This window comes from Protopterus annectens, chromosome 4.part0 (genome assembly GCF_019279795.1).
Source record: "Protopterus annectens isolate FY-2018-M chromosome 4.part0, PAN1.0, whole genome shotgun sequence".
NCBI classification, from domain to species: Eukaryota; Metazoa; Chordata; order Ceratodontiformes; family Protopteridae; genus Protopterus; species Protopterus annectens.
Window position 1 is genome coordinate 890,976,755 of NC_056733.1, and position 16,171 is coordinate 890,992,925.

Here is a 16,171-nt window from a genome sequence, read left to right on the forward strand (position 1 = left end):
CCCCCAATAAAACAAACTGGAAAGAGTACCATCTAACTTCAGAAAGGATGTCTCTAGGTTGGCCAACACCTGCCAGGGCCAGCAACAGAAATTTACCTTTAAACACTGAATCAGTTTCATCACTTCCTCCAAGTAAGGTTCAGCTACTCAAATTCCTGAGATACCAAGCGTGTTTCCTGCCATCACCATGACTGAAGCCAAACAGCACAGGGCTTAAGAATGAACTGCTGAATGCCTTTCCAGTAATGACCCATATGGAGTTTCCTCCTAAAGTTTAGGCGTCTAGCAAAACACTGAAAAAGTGTTGGGAGTCCAGATATATTCTGGCAAATGCAAGGCAATGGACGCAAATGCCTTTTGTACCTAGTATATGGTTGCTTGAACTGAGCAATCTTCTTGAGAAGCAGATGTAATTACTGCTTTCCAAAACCTGAGGCCAGTCAACTTGACAGGAACAAGCATTTCATGAGCATCAAATGTTACATTAAGCAAAAGTTAATGTGAACTGGTAGCGCACAAGCCACATACAGGAAATGTCACGGATGTGAAAATGTAATCTTCATTCAAAATAAGGGCCCCCAGTAGTAACTCATGATTGCCTTTAGAAATACTTCAGCTAAATGAGTCTGACAGTCACCCCTCTATGACAGTAGCAGCAGACTGCTTTCTGTCTGCTAGGAACTTAATCACTGGGCCTAGCAAGAGTTGTGCCACCACTGGTCATACTTCTGGTTCAACAAAAAGCATTCCTAATATGTCCCAAAACATAACTTGGGATCAGTTAGTATACCTTTAACTCATCTGACATGAGTGAAACTTCTGAAATAGAAATGCTTGCCTCCAAAAATACATAGATAAGGAAAGGGATGCTGGGAAGGAGAAAAGGAATGGAGAGGATTGCAAGGAGTTTGTTACCTTCCTGGGAGAAGACTACTTGCATTCCTTTCTATACTTTGCCATTTCAGCTTCAAACCTCTTAAGAGTCCTTCGAAAAAGGACAACTGCTCTTGCCTGCAATTCAGCAACAGAAAAGCCACCGTTTGGCAAACCAATTCCTGCTGTACACATATGGATAAAAACTCTTCCTCTTGCCTTTTGAAGCCTTTCAAAATGTTATTGGGAAAAGGAACAAAGTTCCATTTGCATTTATCTGTTCGGAAGACCATTTACTAGCAGTTCATTAACATTCCCTGTGGGCCTGAAGCATGAATACGAATGCCTGTGTATTGCACTTGTTCCCCCTCTAAAGACCAATGATATCCATGTTTAACCATAAAAGCTGACTAGCTCAGTTCAAACTAACTCCACGTGTGAGCCCCTCCCCTCAAAATTATTTTGGCTTGTGTACCCAAAAGTGGTTAAAAGCAAATTGCATAAAGATGAAACAAAACCCTGCACTAGTCGACTGGTGAGAAACCTGGAGCCAACTTAAACCCTGTAAGCAGCATCTACAGACAATATAGTGAGGTCACCACCAGGTTCTCATACAAGAACAGATTTTCAGAATTATATAAAACCTGTCTGGTTTTCCAAGAGGTAGGAGCAAGAAATCTTGTTAGAGGGACATCTTGAATGTCTGGAACTCTAGGGACCTACAAATCTAGACTCACTGACCCATTAGATTTAAGCACTGTGCATTTTCTGATTTCTGCCTGGATCCCCTGCCTCTTAAAATGCTTTAAAGGATACACAGGCTCTCCAAAAGCACCCACCAGAGATCAACAAGACTGTTTCCCCAGTCAGTGTACAGGTGAATTCTGGGAATTTTAGACTACTAGATAATCTAGCTTGCGCACAGCCAAACATTGCTCAGGTTCCTTGCCTTGCTGACCTATTCAATATTTAAAATTTCCTATCCACCAGAGTAGATCCGTAGCCGTGGATATGCACTTCCCAACTCTGTGGCCAGTCTGGTTGACATGGGTATTGTGAAGCACTGTAGCAAGTGCCTAGTGTACACCAGCAACCCACTTATTTTTAAAACAGGAAGTATGTGAGAAGTGTAAATACTTTAACACTGAATGCAAAACTCTTGCATACAACTAATCCTACAGAGGTCAGTAAGCACAGGGTAAAGAACTACTTGTGTGGAGGTGCTCAACAGTAACCTTCCTAAAACACCAAGACCTCCTGCACAGTACAAATCAAAAAAGGATCCACAGCCATCATGTAAACAGTTAAACCACCACCCAGAGCTACACACAGAACCACTATCCAATGCCTCTACTGCTAAGCCCTTACGGCAAACCAGTGCACAGCCAAACTGGCTATTTTATAGTGAGGCACACTGACGTGCCCCTCAGACTAAGGACAGAATCACAATTAACTGCCTGTCTCACAGGCACTCAGACCATGGAACCACAGGTACCTGAATGACTGTCAGCCCATGTGGCTGTTAACCAAAGGTGGTTATTGTGGGGTTAGGAGGGTGGTCTAATGGTTAAGGTGTTTGTCTTGCAAACATAAGGTGCAGGGTTGGAGTCGCAATGGATAACTGGCTAGGCTTAAAATGGCTTGCAAGAGCAGTTAGCCTAATACTAATCTATGCAGCATTTATGCAATCTAAAGACATACCTCCCTTAACTATATGAAGCAAGATACGATAGAGCTCTCTGACTGACAAGTATGAGCCTACGCTGAGCAGGATACTACCTTCTCTAAGGATGACGCCATTTTACCAACAGAAAATCATTAACTGGCTTAGCTTCCGAGATCAATACAGGGGGGGGGTACAATACTTGGCCTGGGAGAAATGTTGCTTTGCCAGATGGTCTGCACTTTCTAATATCCAAACGCCTAGAGGGGATAAGATTTTCCAACCCCATAGTGCCTTTTTAGGCAACGCCAAACTGATAAATCTAACAACCTATGAAGGAATATCCGAAGGTGGTACTGCTCAATACTAAAAAAGTCAAACTCCACTCCCTGCAAGTCTTCCTCTCCCTGGAGTGTGTGTAGACATCGGTGTAGTAATGAAGGCATGGTTTTAAATTTGAAGAGTACCACAGCTATGCAAGGTTATAATGCCTTTCACCTTTAGACTAGCTACAGCACAGGAGGGAACTAAAGGTGGAGAAGTTTCAATCTATTAAAAACTACACATTGACTAGTTACTGTGATTCACTAGAACTCCTGTATGCACAACTCACCATAAGCAGGGTGTTGTACCATATCTTTGCAACCTATAGTTCCCCCTTAATGCCCCAGGAAACCCATACTACATCTCAAGTACTAGTCACTCATCATTCAACCCAATATAGGACATTCATGGGGGTCTCAACTACTCTTCCATAAATAGTGAATCCTACACTTCTAATGCAGAAGCCCACCGATGTCTGAATTTTTAATACCAACATCCTGGAGCAGTTTGCCTATTCTCCTACCAAGGGTACAACCAACCTTGAACCTGCACTCAAACATGGGGGGGGTTCAATGTTCTTCTCCACTGTAATGTCCTCAATTGTCAGGTCTCACTATAAAGCAGTATTACTTAAAATTAAATCCAAGGATCCAGTGGAACAGAAATCCTTTAACTATTACAGGAGTAACCTCTCTACCAAGCATTATAATCAACCCCTTTTTCCCCATTTTCTACATGGGTCAGGGTGTAGTGTCAACTGTTGCCATCTCTCGATTCAATATTGCACTCCAGTTTTCACTCCTGCCTGTCACAGCTCACAGTCCATCCACCTCTTTGCTGGACACCCTCATTTCCAACTACTTTTTCCTGTCTGTCCAAAATCTTAAATGAACTTCTGCTTTTCTACATGTGCAGAACCACTATAATCTGTTCTCTGCTCTGTAAGTGATGCTACTTTGGATTCTGCTCTTTGTTACTTTCTATCTGGCACAGTGTGCATCCTGCCACCCTTCTCTGGCACAGTGTGCATCCTGCCACCCTTCTGGCACAGTGTGCATCCTGCCACCCTTCTCTGGCACAGTGTGCATCCTGCCACCCTTCTCTGGCACTTATTTCCATCACCTCTAACTTCAACTGCTCTGCCTTTACTGCACAGGTTTCTGTACCATACAACACTGGTTGCACCACTGTTTTGTACACCTTAATTTTCATCTTTTGGTATTCTTCTACCTACACTACACCTGACACTATACCAGTTGGTTGCAGTCCCTCTTACTCTAGCTTTGACCTCTTCAGACTTCCTTTCTCCACAACCACACATCCCAGATACTTTAAGCTAGTAAACCGTTTCATTACCTTCCCTTCTACCTCAATTCCCAGCTTCTGATTTCCTCAATTTGCTGAAATTACTACTGTTATTTTTTCATCCCAGGCGTCTTCAAAGGATAGGGGAACAGAAGAGAATGCAAAACTGAAGTTTTTACACGGTCTGCCTGTAATGCCACATTGTTTGCATACAGGAACTCTGATCTGTACCCTCTGACCAGTTTGCTAATGTAGTCCATCACCAGTATGAACAGCAGTGTGCTCACAACTGAACTCTGGTGCACACCCACTCCGAATGGGAACCCTTCTGTGAGACTGAACAATGTTCCTACTTGAGTTACTGGGTCTTTGTACATAGCCTGGACCTAATTCTATCAATGTTTCTGGGACCTCAAACCACACTACTGCCCAAATCAGCTTTTTTGAGACCTGGTCACATGCCTTCTCCAAGTCTAGAAATGCCCACTTGAACTCTTTCCACATTGTAAAGTAAGATGTGTTGCTAGCCTCTGGTTTGACTATCTAGTAGTAACTTCCCCTTTACAAATCTTAGCAGCTAAGCAACACCTTGGATAAATTCAAAGGACCCCCAAACCCAGTTACCACCATATCATAGGCTGAGCCATTTACAAAAACCTCTGTACAGCCACACAGCTATATACAGCAAGCTGTGCCTACTCATACTAAAACTCAAATGCAAGCCATTATGGTGGGTTCACAATATTACATTGGTTAAAAAGAAAAAAATCTTGGCCAAGCATATGAAAAAAGCTGTAACATACTAAAAGCCCCCTGACCAATCTAAACGGACAGCTAAGAGTTAATACTTTAAAGGCTAAATTTGAAAGAATGGCTTCCTAGGCAAAGGACAAAAAGCTTTCTATACTAGTCTAATCTCAGGGGAATAAATGCACAGAACTTGTTGCAAATAGCATCACTAACACTGAAATGGAGGCCATTATCAACCTTTCGGCTGATAGGACTATCGGGGGGGGGGGTTGAGCTGAACCCAAGGAAATACTGCATACCATAATCCCCCTAAACATTACTAGGGAACAGGTCAATGTACTTTCCAAGGCCAAAGACATTGCATCAATGGGTCCAGATAACATCCCGTAATGTTTAAACAGCATGAAACAGGCCTTCTCAGGTCCACTGGAATCACTTTTCAACTGGAACCTTCAGTCAGGTTTTGAGACGAGGAATAGAATATGGCTACAGCTGTCACCCTGTACAAAGGAGGTCCAACCTCAACTGGGTAACTACAGGCCCATAAGTCTTACCAGCCTCATAATGCCATGGAAAGAATCAGAAGACATTATAAATGAAGACATAGGTAACCTGCAAACACTGGACCCATCAAAGTTCTGCTTTGTTGAAGGCAATGCCAGTTAAATACAGGGTCAAAGCAATGGATGAAGGTAAGACTGCACACAGCTCACCTCGACCTGGCCAAGGCGTTTGATACAAAACCTACACTGGCATTATACACAAGCTCACTTATTTAGATATAAACCCTTTTATCATCCGCTTTATAGCGAACTGGCTCACTAATAGGACTCGGGAGATAAATATAGTTGAGGCCACATCGACCAAGGGGTAAGTCACTACTGGAGTCCCTCCAGGTCTCCGTACTAGGCCCACTCTTTTGGAATCTCTCCGAAATGGAAGCAAATGCTTAAAGTTTATGGCTGACCAAGTTTGCCTACTGCAAGTTCAGGGTTACAAATCTCCCCTGCAGACACTAGCATTCAAGGTCCCTCTCTAACAAATGGTACCGAAGTCATGGTCTTAAACTCAATGCCAAGAAATGCAAACTTGCACCCTTGGGGAAGTCAACCACCCTTGGCTTACCACATTTATAATCTGCCCAAGAGCCAACCCAGTGGTCAGGGATCTGGGTATGCACATACAGTAGCCTTGCCTTCGACCACATGGCCATATTGGTCGGAAAACATCTTTTGTGCAGCTTATAAGGGCATGGCACCTAGGTCCAAACAGATGTACTCCACCCTTAGACCAGAGTACAATGTTCCCTCTCGTATGTACATTAACAAGCATATGTAGCAATTAGAGCTACCTCAAAAGGTAGCTTAAAAAATAAGGCACAACAAACCTGGCTTATGCAGAACACCTTAAAGTCCTTTCCCTCTACTCAGTCTCCTATAGGTTGCAGGGGGGAGGGAATCTATGCCTGGATTTCGAGGCATCCGCAAACCTCACACTTTTTGACTTAAACATGTAGGAGGATTCATGAGCATCAGAAATGCAGGGTCTAGGGACTTTAATTTTGTCTTAAGATTCAGGAGAAACAGATGTTCCAGAAATTGTCCTTCCTATGGGACACTGTTGCCCATCCATGTGAAGAGGAGTTCATCTATTACCCAACTGAAGTGCAATCTGGACCAGTGGATGGGGAATAGGAAATTTACACCCAGCCTGGTATCCATTTCCCTCATGGATAAAAGTAGCTTATAAATGCCTGCCTTTCAATGTCCTATTCAGATACAGAGCACCATTATTCTTTTGGGAAAACTTGTCTAGGCTTAGAAAGGCCCATGGGTTGTTAGCCTAGTACAACGCCATGAACGTACAACGCCATGAACAGACTACATTTCATGCATCAGTTAAACTCAATTATTGGGGAGAAGATCCCTCTCAGTGAAAGCTGGAATGCCCAATGATTGCATAGTTGCACAGGAAAACTTGTCTAGGCTTAGAAAGACCCTTCTTCAAACTCAATGGATACACAATCATCATCCCTTGAACGCACTAATCCTCATCACCGATCTATGCAAGCAGGATCTCCTTTGGTGGATGAGAATGGACGAAAGTCTTCGGTGTCGCCCCTTTCAACCTCTTCAGCTCAGTGCCACAGTGACTACTGACGCTTCTGATAGGGTGGGTGGGGGGGGGGGCATTTTCAGGGAAGATCCGTTCAAGGCATGTGGTCTCCTCTAGAAGTCTACTTGCACATCAGCGTTCATAGGTTTAGGTTAGTCAGGTTCATAGGTTGGGAAGGTGGCCTAATGGTTAAGGTGTTTGCCTTACAAACACAAGGTGCAGGGTTGGAGTCTCTAGGGATAATTGGCTAGGTTTACAATGGCTCGCAACGGCAGTTAGGCTAGTACTAACTAACCTATGAACCTAATTAACCCAAGATTAACATTCCTACAGTCCAAAATATAAACAGCTGCAATGTAAAAGCAACCATCCAACAGCCATCCTTGGTGAGTGACAACCTCAAACTGGCCCATGAATTTACCTGACAAGACAATCTTGCCTCCTGTACCAAGACAGTACATCTAGTTCAGACAGTCGCAAAAAGTTCTGTCACAGGAACCTCTGAAATCATATTAAACCTGGATTCAATTTGAGAAGCATGCCTTGTAGTAAAACTACTGATCCTGCCTGCTTCCAAAGCAGCTAAGATATGCAAGGAAAATTGCTACTTGACAGTCAAACCAGAGGCTGGCAAAAAATCTTCAGATATATATGTGTTCAAGACTAAGAGGCACTAGTAGTGTCAGTGACCTCCTCTTCTCTGCCTGCTAAATTACCAGTGTATTGGATTTTCATGTGTGCACTCCTTTTGGAAAATGAGGGATTTTCTGCTATGCACACACCTTGTTTCAACACCAAAACAAAAAAACGAATTCAAAACAAACTTTGCTAACAAATCAGGTTACTACATGCTATAAGGCTTGCACTATTAGGTTCTGAAAAAACAAACACTTATCACAACAGAACAATTTGTAAAGCCAAACAAACAAGTCTTCAGATACAACAAAGCCTGTATAACCTGGTTTTGTGAATCAAAACTGCAACTGGATGGCGATTCAATTTGTACCCACTGACAGTGAGGTAAATGACAAGAAAATATACTTTAAGTGGCATAACATACTTGGGGTCGGTTATACGCCTTGCCCCCTCCCCTTTTGCAATACACCGACATCCATACCTCTCAACCTCTAAAAGCAAGAAATCTGAACAAAGCTATAAATGGGTGGACAAAAGCCCAAAAACGGACAATTTTTAAACAGTTTAGAAAGAGAACACGTTTTCCATTAGCATGAATTTTCAAAAGAGTATGACATTTGAAACCAATCTAATTTTCAGACTTCTATCCTCAATGACTTGTCAAGGATTTACCAGAGCGCCAAAATTTTGAGAAACAGAGAGGCAAAAAGCTGGACATTCTGCAAAAATCTGGACAGTTGAAAGGTATGCTGGTGTCCCTACCCAGGATCAGTTCCACCAAAATACTTAGCTAATGCCAAATTCCCTCGTTACTATGAAGTAAATGCAGTGGATAAATGGGCAAAATGAACTAGTTCCCTCTGCTGAGTAATGCGGCACTAAGTGTATTAAGCCACTGAAAGACAAGCACTGCAAATCAAATTTTGATATCAGACCTGAACAGTGTGACCTTTCAGCCATTACATTACAAAAGTAATGTAAGTACATTTGACAAGAGCCAGTACGCTTGGGGGGGGTACATGTAAACACCTGGCTACACAAGTACATGCACTTAGTACAATAACACCTGAATACATTAACTAAAGGTCTTCAGAGAACAAAACTAGTCACCCTGCTAAAAAACTCCATATGGCTCCACTGCAGGAAAAAAGTGGCATTCCCTGCAGAGCTACCTGCAAAATGGTAGCACACGGACTACATTTTCACCAAAATCTAAACCTGTATACAAAAATGAGGTGAAAAAAACTTATTTTGAAGAGCTTCATTGAGTTTTAAAGCCTTACATGCACTAGTACCTACAAAAAAAGCCAAAAAAAAAACTTACTGCTTTCCCTTAACTTCTCTTTGTTAGCAGTCATACTATTCAGAAGAGGTTTTAGATCCACTTTGGCTTTGTGTAGCATCTCCAGAATATCAACTTTATCTTCTGCAGACCTCTCATCTTTCACTGGGATAGGTGCAAAATAACTCTTCTGCTGAAGACTGGGTGAAGGAATATGCTGTTCTAGACCTAGACAGAAAATTCAATCATAATGACTATACATGCAAGACCCCCCCCATCTTAAACAAATGAACAGTATGCTTATTTGTATGTGCACTTGCGCTCTTTTCGGCTCATTTGCAAACAGTCCAGAAGACAAGTTGTGTAAATTACTACAAGTAAGCAATGCTGATATTCCCACTCACCATAATAAACCAAGACCTATCAGGGTAGCTGAAAACTGTTCTACACTGGTTTAAGTTGCTTCATACCATTTGCAGATTAGTCTGAATTACAGTAGGAAGACTAGTACAAATGGTGGAATTATAAAAACAGGCAACTTGTGTGAAGAAATTTAAAACACTTAGCATGTCTGGCTGCAGATGTGTATATTCTCAGATTAGCTTGTACTGTATGCCAGCATGTCCAATTGTGAAATGTAAATAAGTTTTTTTTAAATGTTGAACATCTCCCTGTTTACACAGACTGTCAGTGTTTTGATAGATTTCTAATTGCACGTGAGGGACATTCCAAAACACAAAATGGAGAGAATCAGCTGAACAGGTGATGTCGTTACAATATTCCTGGTTGCTAGGTGATTTGAACAGCTGACTGGAAAAAACTTTCAAACTGACTTGCTTTTTAAAAACAAGATGGTGGAGACAAACTGTGCAATCAGTGAAGAGCAGATGCAGTTAGTGGACACCCAAGAAAGAACTCAAAAACTAAGCCTGCCTTTGACTTGATGTTATGATTTACATTAGAGCCTTGGTGTTATGATTTACATTAGATCATGGACAGTACACTAGTTACATAAGAAAAGTTGAATCAGTTTTTCTAGAATGATGGACTTCTATCCTACAGTTTAACTTTACATTTCTGCTGACTGAATTCTGGTGTTTACTGAAAAGCGATTTACATTCTTCTAATCATTTTACTTATTAAATGTTTTCCATTACTTTACACTGTGGCTGTAAATCAGTGTGTTCTTTACAGATTAGAGTGCTTACTCGTTTGATACTCCCAGGTCAACTCGAAGGCCTGTCCATTTCTGGTTATAACTATCTTTAGAGATTTCATTTTCATAATTGGACACCCCCTTTACAAGGACATGAAGACCCTGATTGGTGGCAGCATTATCTATTATTTTGAGGAAGGGACACAGCTAGAAACTTAGAGTGCAAGTGCATCAGAGGTCTTAAACTGGGACACTGTTCTAATTGTGCAATAAGGAGTTGCATTGGGGTGGACAAAAGTATACAGTCCAGTCCCACATAAGAGCATGTTCCTGTTGTGATCTTGGGGAATATTGTGACATATTACTCCTGTTTAAGAGACAGTCTCACAATGGAGTCAGTAGTGAGGATTGAAGTGCCTTGGTTACTAACCCAGGTTAGTGGGGGACATTGCATTAATTAGGGGCAGTCCCATGGGGGTGGCCAGATGTCACATTAATTGGTGGCAGTCCAGTAAGGTATTGACCAGATGTCAACTTAAATCATAGATATTAATTTTACAAAGAGGGCAAGTCCCCATACACCTTCCAGAGTGGGGAAGATCCACCCAACCCAAGAATAAGCTTCGGATCACCACATATCAGAAAAAATGGAATACTCCAAAAAAAATGGAAATTGCTGGCTTGTAATGTATAGGCTCACATTCACACAATTCCAGAATACAAGGCAACTGAGGAAAAGAAATTCTAGGTATAACCTGAACCCCCAGAGTACAACCCAAGCAAATAGCTGTTGCACAATACTGCCTCTACCAGCTTCACAGTTAAGTAGGGGTTCACCTCAGGGTCAGTAATTTCAGGACAGCTCTCACTTCTGTTGAGTCTGGGCCAAACAGGGAAGTGTGGGCTACACAAACACAAGATACTCAATATACCCAACCAGAGAAACCTGTAGGCAAGTTCCGCTACCTGAAAGACAGCCTTATTAATTGAAGGTTACACAGCAAGACTACACACTTCCGAAAAGGATAAGTAATTGATGTCCCTTGTGGAATCTGAAGTCTGGAAAAAAGGCTTAAAAGCAGAGTCCCTCCAAGTTGAACAATTACCTCGTGGCCTCAAAACGTTATATGAAAGTGCAAAATCTGGGGGTAAAAAGTCTTTGGGAGAGTAGCCAGACTTCACTCACTGGTGTTCAGTCGGAGATTGCACTTGTACCAGTGAACAAGCTAAAGCTGGTAACTGCTGCAGCTCTCCAGCTTGTGGATTCCAGCTAGATGAAGACTTGATACCATCTTAACATGGAATTTCCCCAATGGGGCAGTTACAAAATTGTCAGACAAGGGAATAAGTCCAAGCTGGCAAAGTCATAACTAAATGCCACATGTGCAAGTCAGCAATATGCACAAGCCAGTGAGAAGCTACATAAAAGCCCTCAAACTCCGAAGTCCTCAAGAATTCAGATGAAAAAGAAAAACACACACTCACTTTTACATACATGTCTGATTCAAGTCTATATACACATATATAAAGTTGAAGCTAAAGTAAACTGCAGAGGTTAGATTACCAAAATTTTCTATTTTCATATATATTACCAATCAACTGCAAAGTCAGTTCTGGAGATACAGGAAGGCAAAGAGATGGCTTCCAGTTGGGATGTAAATGGACTGGGTAAAAACACTTAAAGGCAGGGAGGCATGATTGGAACACAGATGAAAGTGGCACTAAGGAGCCCGATGTGTACACATACTAACAATTAGGTAAACCGTGAAAGCTGGTTCCAGAATAGTGACTAATTAGATCATAGGACTACAGCTTTTGGAAAAAAACAGCTAGTCAGCAAATTAAACCCTCTTCCTCTAGTACACAAAGGACAGAACAGCAAATGAAGATTTAGACAGGTGGAAGGAAATGTGAAGCTGTCATCTGTGCAAAAGTCAAGGACACCAGTCCAAGCGGGTCGTATACAAATCTAAGAATACCAGGTCATCTCAGCCTGTCCTGAAGCAAATAAGCAGGTAGCATTTTCAAAGTGGAGGGTAACAGTTCAATATGAAATATTTTAAGTTTACTACAGTCTTTGTATATTGGTAGTTGCATGCCCAACTCTGGCAGAGAGATAAAGCCCTGACAATCCACACTTCCTTAGTTTGAACAGTGCAGGTGTCAGAAGGGTCTAGTAGTAGAGTAGCACGCAGAGACTCATCCTATAGATGGAGAGCAGTGGTTCCAATCAGATCAACACAGATGCCTGCATGGTACTAAAGGGGCCAGAAGTGGGCAATAGAGCCTGGTTATCTCAAGCTAGTGAATGCAAACATAGTTTAAGTGGAAAACAGCAAAGTGAACAGAAGAATGTTCAGTAGTAAATCAGTTTTCAGCCATCAGGTGGAGTTAAGGCTTTAAACACAAACACCCTCATTGTTAGGACAGCAAAGAAAACAAGCCACTACCATGGCTGCCTGGATTAGAGCCTGTCCTATTACTTGGGATACAGAGTACATGGAAACATACGGGCTCAGTACAATGGTCTGCCAGCATAGACAAAAGCAGAAGTAGGACAGCTGTGCAGCACTGCCACACTGAACTTAATGCTCCAGATCTCTACTACTGCCAAGCTGCATTATGCATATACATATGAAGTAAATGCTGTCATTACATCAGCTGATCTTCAAGGCGGCCATCTACAGCACACAAACTACAGCTACCTGTTCAACTCACCAGAACAGATACTCCAATACAAGGATTACTGCTGCAGTATTAAAGTAACCAAAATCTTTCTAACCCAACCTTCACATAGCTGGTTGCCTCCTTACAAAGATGCTGGCAAGATGCAAAGATACAAACCTTGTTGTAGTTGTTTCTAAATGGGAGATTAACTGTACTTGTCATGCTCTGTTCGTAAATAAATTCCTGAGCAGATCTGCAGACTATTCCTCTGCTTAGGTTGGAGTAAGAAAGCATCCAACCTCATGGACTAGTGTCCATTGTCCCCAGAAGAGAAAGTACAGTTTTGTACCTACCATAAATGTAGATGTTCGAGGATTCCATTGCTGCAGTCCTTACTATTGGGTATAGTCCGCATCCAGTCGGCCCGAATACCAGAGGTCAGGGCGCATTAGACTGACGCCAGTACGTCAGGTACTAAATGCCGCGACCGGCGGCATATCCTCAGTCTTTTCTTGCCCCAGATGTCAGAAGACCCTAAAAAGACAAGGCCCAAAATACCTGCACCAAAAACATGAATAATATATACAAAAATATAAACAGGTAAATTCACCTATACAACCACCCCTAAACATAGAGGGAAGGAGGGAATGGAATCCTCGAACATCTACATTTATGGTAGGTACAAAACTGTACTATGTTCTTCGCCTTCCATTGCTGCAGTCCTTACTATTGGGTAGAATCCCAAAGCAGAGGTAAGGGAGGCTGGCAAATCATAAAGAAGCAGGAGCTGACAACATGCCTTGCAAAACAGCTGTGGCAAAACCCTAGACTTAGAGTAGATAGGAAGGTGATAATGCTTAGAGAAAGTATGCACTGAACTCCAAGTAGCTGCTTCCAAAATATCCGGCAGTAGCCCTAGTGGAATGAGGCCTAATCCCAGCAGGAATCTCCTTGCCATGATGGGAATAACAAAATGCAATGCAAAAGCCAATCCACCTAGAAATAGTTTGTTTTGACACAGGCTTGCCCTGTGAACTCAAAGCAAAAGAAACAAACAACTGCTGAGACTGCGAAAATCCTTAGTCCTGCTTAAGTAATAATTGCCTGTGTACATCTAAAGTATGCAAAATCTTTTCCCTTTATTTTGGGGTCTGCATAAAAGTAGGCAAATGAATAGTTTGGTTTAAAGCCACACTAGAAACCACTTTAGGCATAAAGGAAGGATTAATGATACCCTATCCTTATGGAAAATCAAAAGGGCTCAACTGCCATAAGGGCCTGCAACTCAGACAAGTAATAGCCAACAAAAAGCAGTCTTCCATGACAAATATTTCAATTCAGCAGTAGCCGCAGGCTCAAAAGGTTGTAGAGTAAGTTTTTCCAACACAAAATTGAGATCCCAAGCAGGAGTAGGAGCTCGGGGTCTTATATTTTTGCCCTCTAAGAAACTGCTTGAACAAAGGATGCGAAAACAATGGTGGGTCACAATCATAGTGAGCTGAGATTGCTGCAGCATGAATCTTAATGGAAGAGAAGGACAGACCCCTGTCTAGTAACTCAGTAAGATATTGAAGAGCCATACTCAAATTAGGCTCAGAAATCTCCAAATTCTTTGCTTTACTCCAAAATAAAAATCTCTTCCATTTAGCTGTACTAGGTCTTCTAGCTTCCATAATTACATTTAAAACTTGTTGAGGAAGTTGAGACCTGCTGTGTTTCAACACAGAATATGCCAGGCTGTCAGATGAAGAGAGTGAAGCTTGAAATGGAGCAGATAACCGTCCTGCTGGGATAACAGATGTGGAATCAAAGGTAAAGGCCTTGGAGGCTTCTTTACCAGACTCCGTAGTAGAGGGAACCAGTGTTGCCGAGGCCAATCTGGAGCTATCAAAATCATCCTTGGCCTGTCCTGTCTGACCTTTAACAGTACCTGTGGAAGAAGAGGCAGAGGTGGAAAGGCATACACATGAAGGTTCGCCCAACTGAAAGACAGAGCATCCACTTTCCAAGCTGTGTGATGAAACCCCTTTGTGCAAAACTGTGGCAGCTGGTGGTTTAGTGGAGAAGCGAACAGAGCTATGTCTGGAGTTCCCCATGACACTGTCAATTTCTGAAATACATGAAGATCCAGTTTCCACTTGTGGGGATCCATGATTTGTCTGCTTAACACATCTGCTAAGGAGTGCTGTGCTCCTGGCAGAAACCTTGCCTGAAGAGTTAGGTGCAAGCGTAGCAGTCTCCCATAAAATCATTGCTTGCCTGCATAGAGGATAAGAATGTGTTCCCCTTGTTTGTTGAAGTACCACATGACAGTTGTGTTGTCTGTTAGAATCAACACCTGCCCTGGAAGAAGTAACTCCTTGAAAGCCAGTAATGCGAACTGGACTGCTAACATCTCCTTCATGTTGATATGTAGATGCTGTAGTCTGGCAGGCCACTTGTCTTGTATCCACTTTCCATTTAGATGAGCTCCCCAAGCAATGTCCGAGGCATCTGTCGGTAAAATCTGACTCTGGCTGGGTCACAGAGAGTCCCTTGTTTAGGTGACATTCCTGAGCCCACCACAAAAATTCTCTTTGAAGGCAAGGTATTATTTGAATGACAGTGTCTAAATCCTGGCAGTGCTGTGTCCATACATTTTGAGATACCATTGTAACTTCCTCATATGCAGTTTGGCATTGGGAAGCACCAGAATACAAGATGCCATGAACCCTAATGCTGGAAGGACTGTCTTTGCAGTCAGCACGGACTGAGGAGATAGTTGATGGAAGTAAAGTGATAGACTCTTTTGTTTGTCCGGGGTTAAAAGGCCATCTGGGCTGCTGTATGCAGTCTCACACCCAGAAAGCACATGTCTTGAGAGGGTACTAGACTGGACTTTATTTCGTTCACACCGCTTCACAGATAGGCATCTTAGCACTGCTATAACACATTCCAGATGCTGTAGAAGGTCTTCCTTTCTTGAGCCAGAATCAGGCAGTTGTCTAAATAAGGATAGATTTGAAGTCCTTGTAGCCTGAAGTAAGCTATCACTGGAGCCAGAACCTTTGTGAATACTCTTAGATAAGCCAAAGGGCAATGCAAAGAACTGATAATGAGAATCTCCAGCTCGAAACCGCAGATACTTCCTGTAACTTAGCCTGATAGGCACATGAAGGTAAGCTTCCTTGAGATCTAAAGTTACCATCCAGTGACCAAAGCTGTTGTAACGTCAACATCTTGAACTTGGGAACGCCCAGATAAGTGTTGAGGAGAGATAAATCCACGTACGTACCCTTCTGTGGTACTAGGAACATGCGAGAATAAAATTTCTGATACAGGGACTGGCTGAATGGCCCCATTTGGAGTAACTGAGAAACTTGCTTGTGAGCCTCTTTTCGTTGTGAGGAGGAACGTCTGG

At 42.3% G+C, this 16,171-nt stretch overlaps 1 protein-coding gene across 4 annotated transcripts in view; it reads right to left on the minus strand.

Annotated features, from left to right (window-relative positions):
• Positions 1-16,171, minus strand: part of EIF4ENIF1 (eukaryotic translation initiation factor 4E nuclear import factor 1) — a 1,251,142-nt gene that overhangs the window by 777,304 nt on the left and 457,667 nt on the right. For 3 of the 4 annotated variants that reach the window (XM_044068847.1, XM_044068846.1, XM_044068849.1), the window contains exon 9: positions 8,991-9,176. The exons of the other annotated variant lie outside the window; for it this stretch is intronic. In XM_044068847.1, the coding sequence (XP_043924782.1) occupies positions 8,991-9,176 (186 nt within the window). The remainder of the gene's footprint in view (positions 1-8,990; positions 9,177-16,171) is intronic. 4 annotated transcript variants of the gene reach the window in all.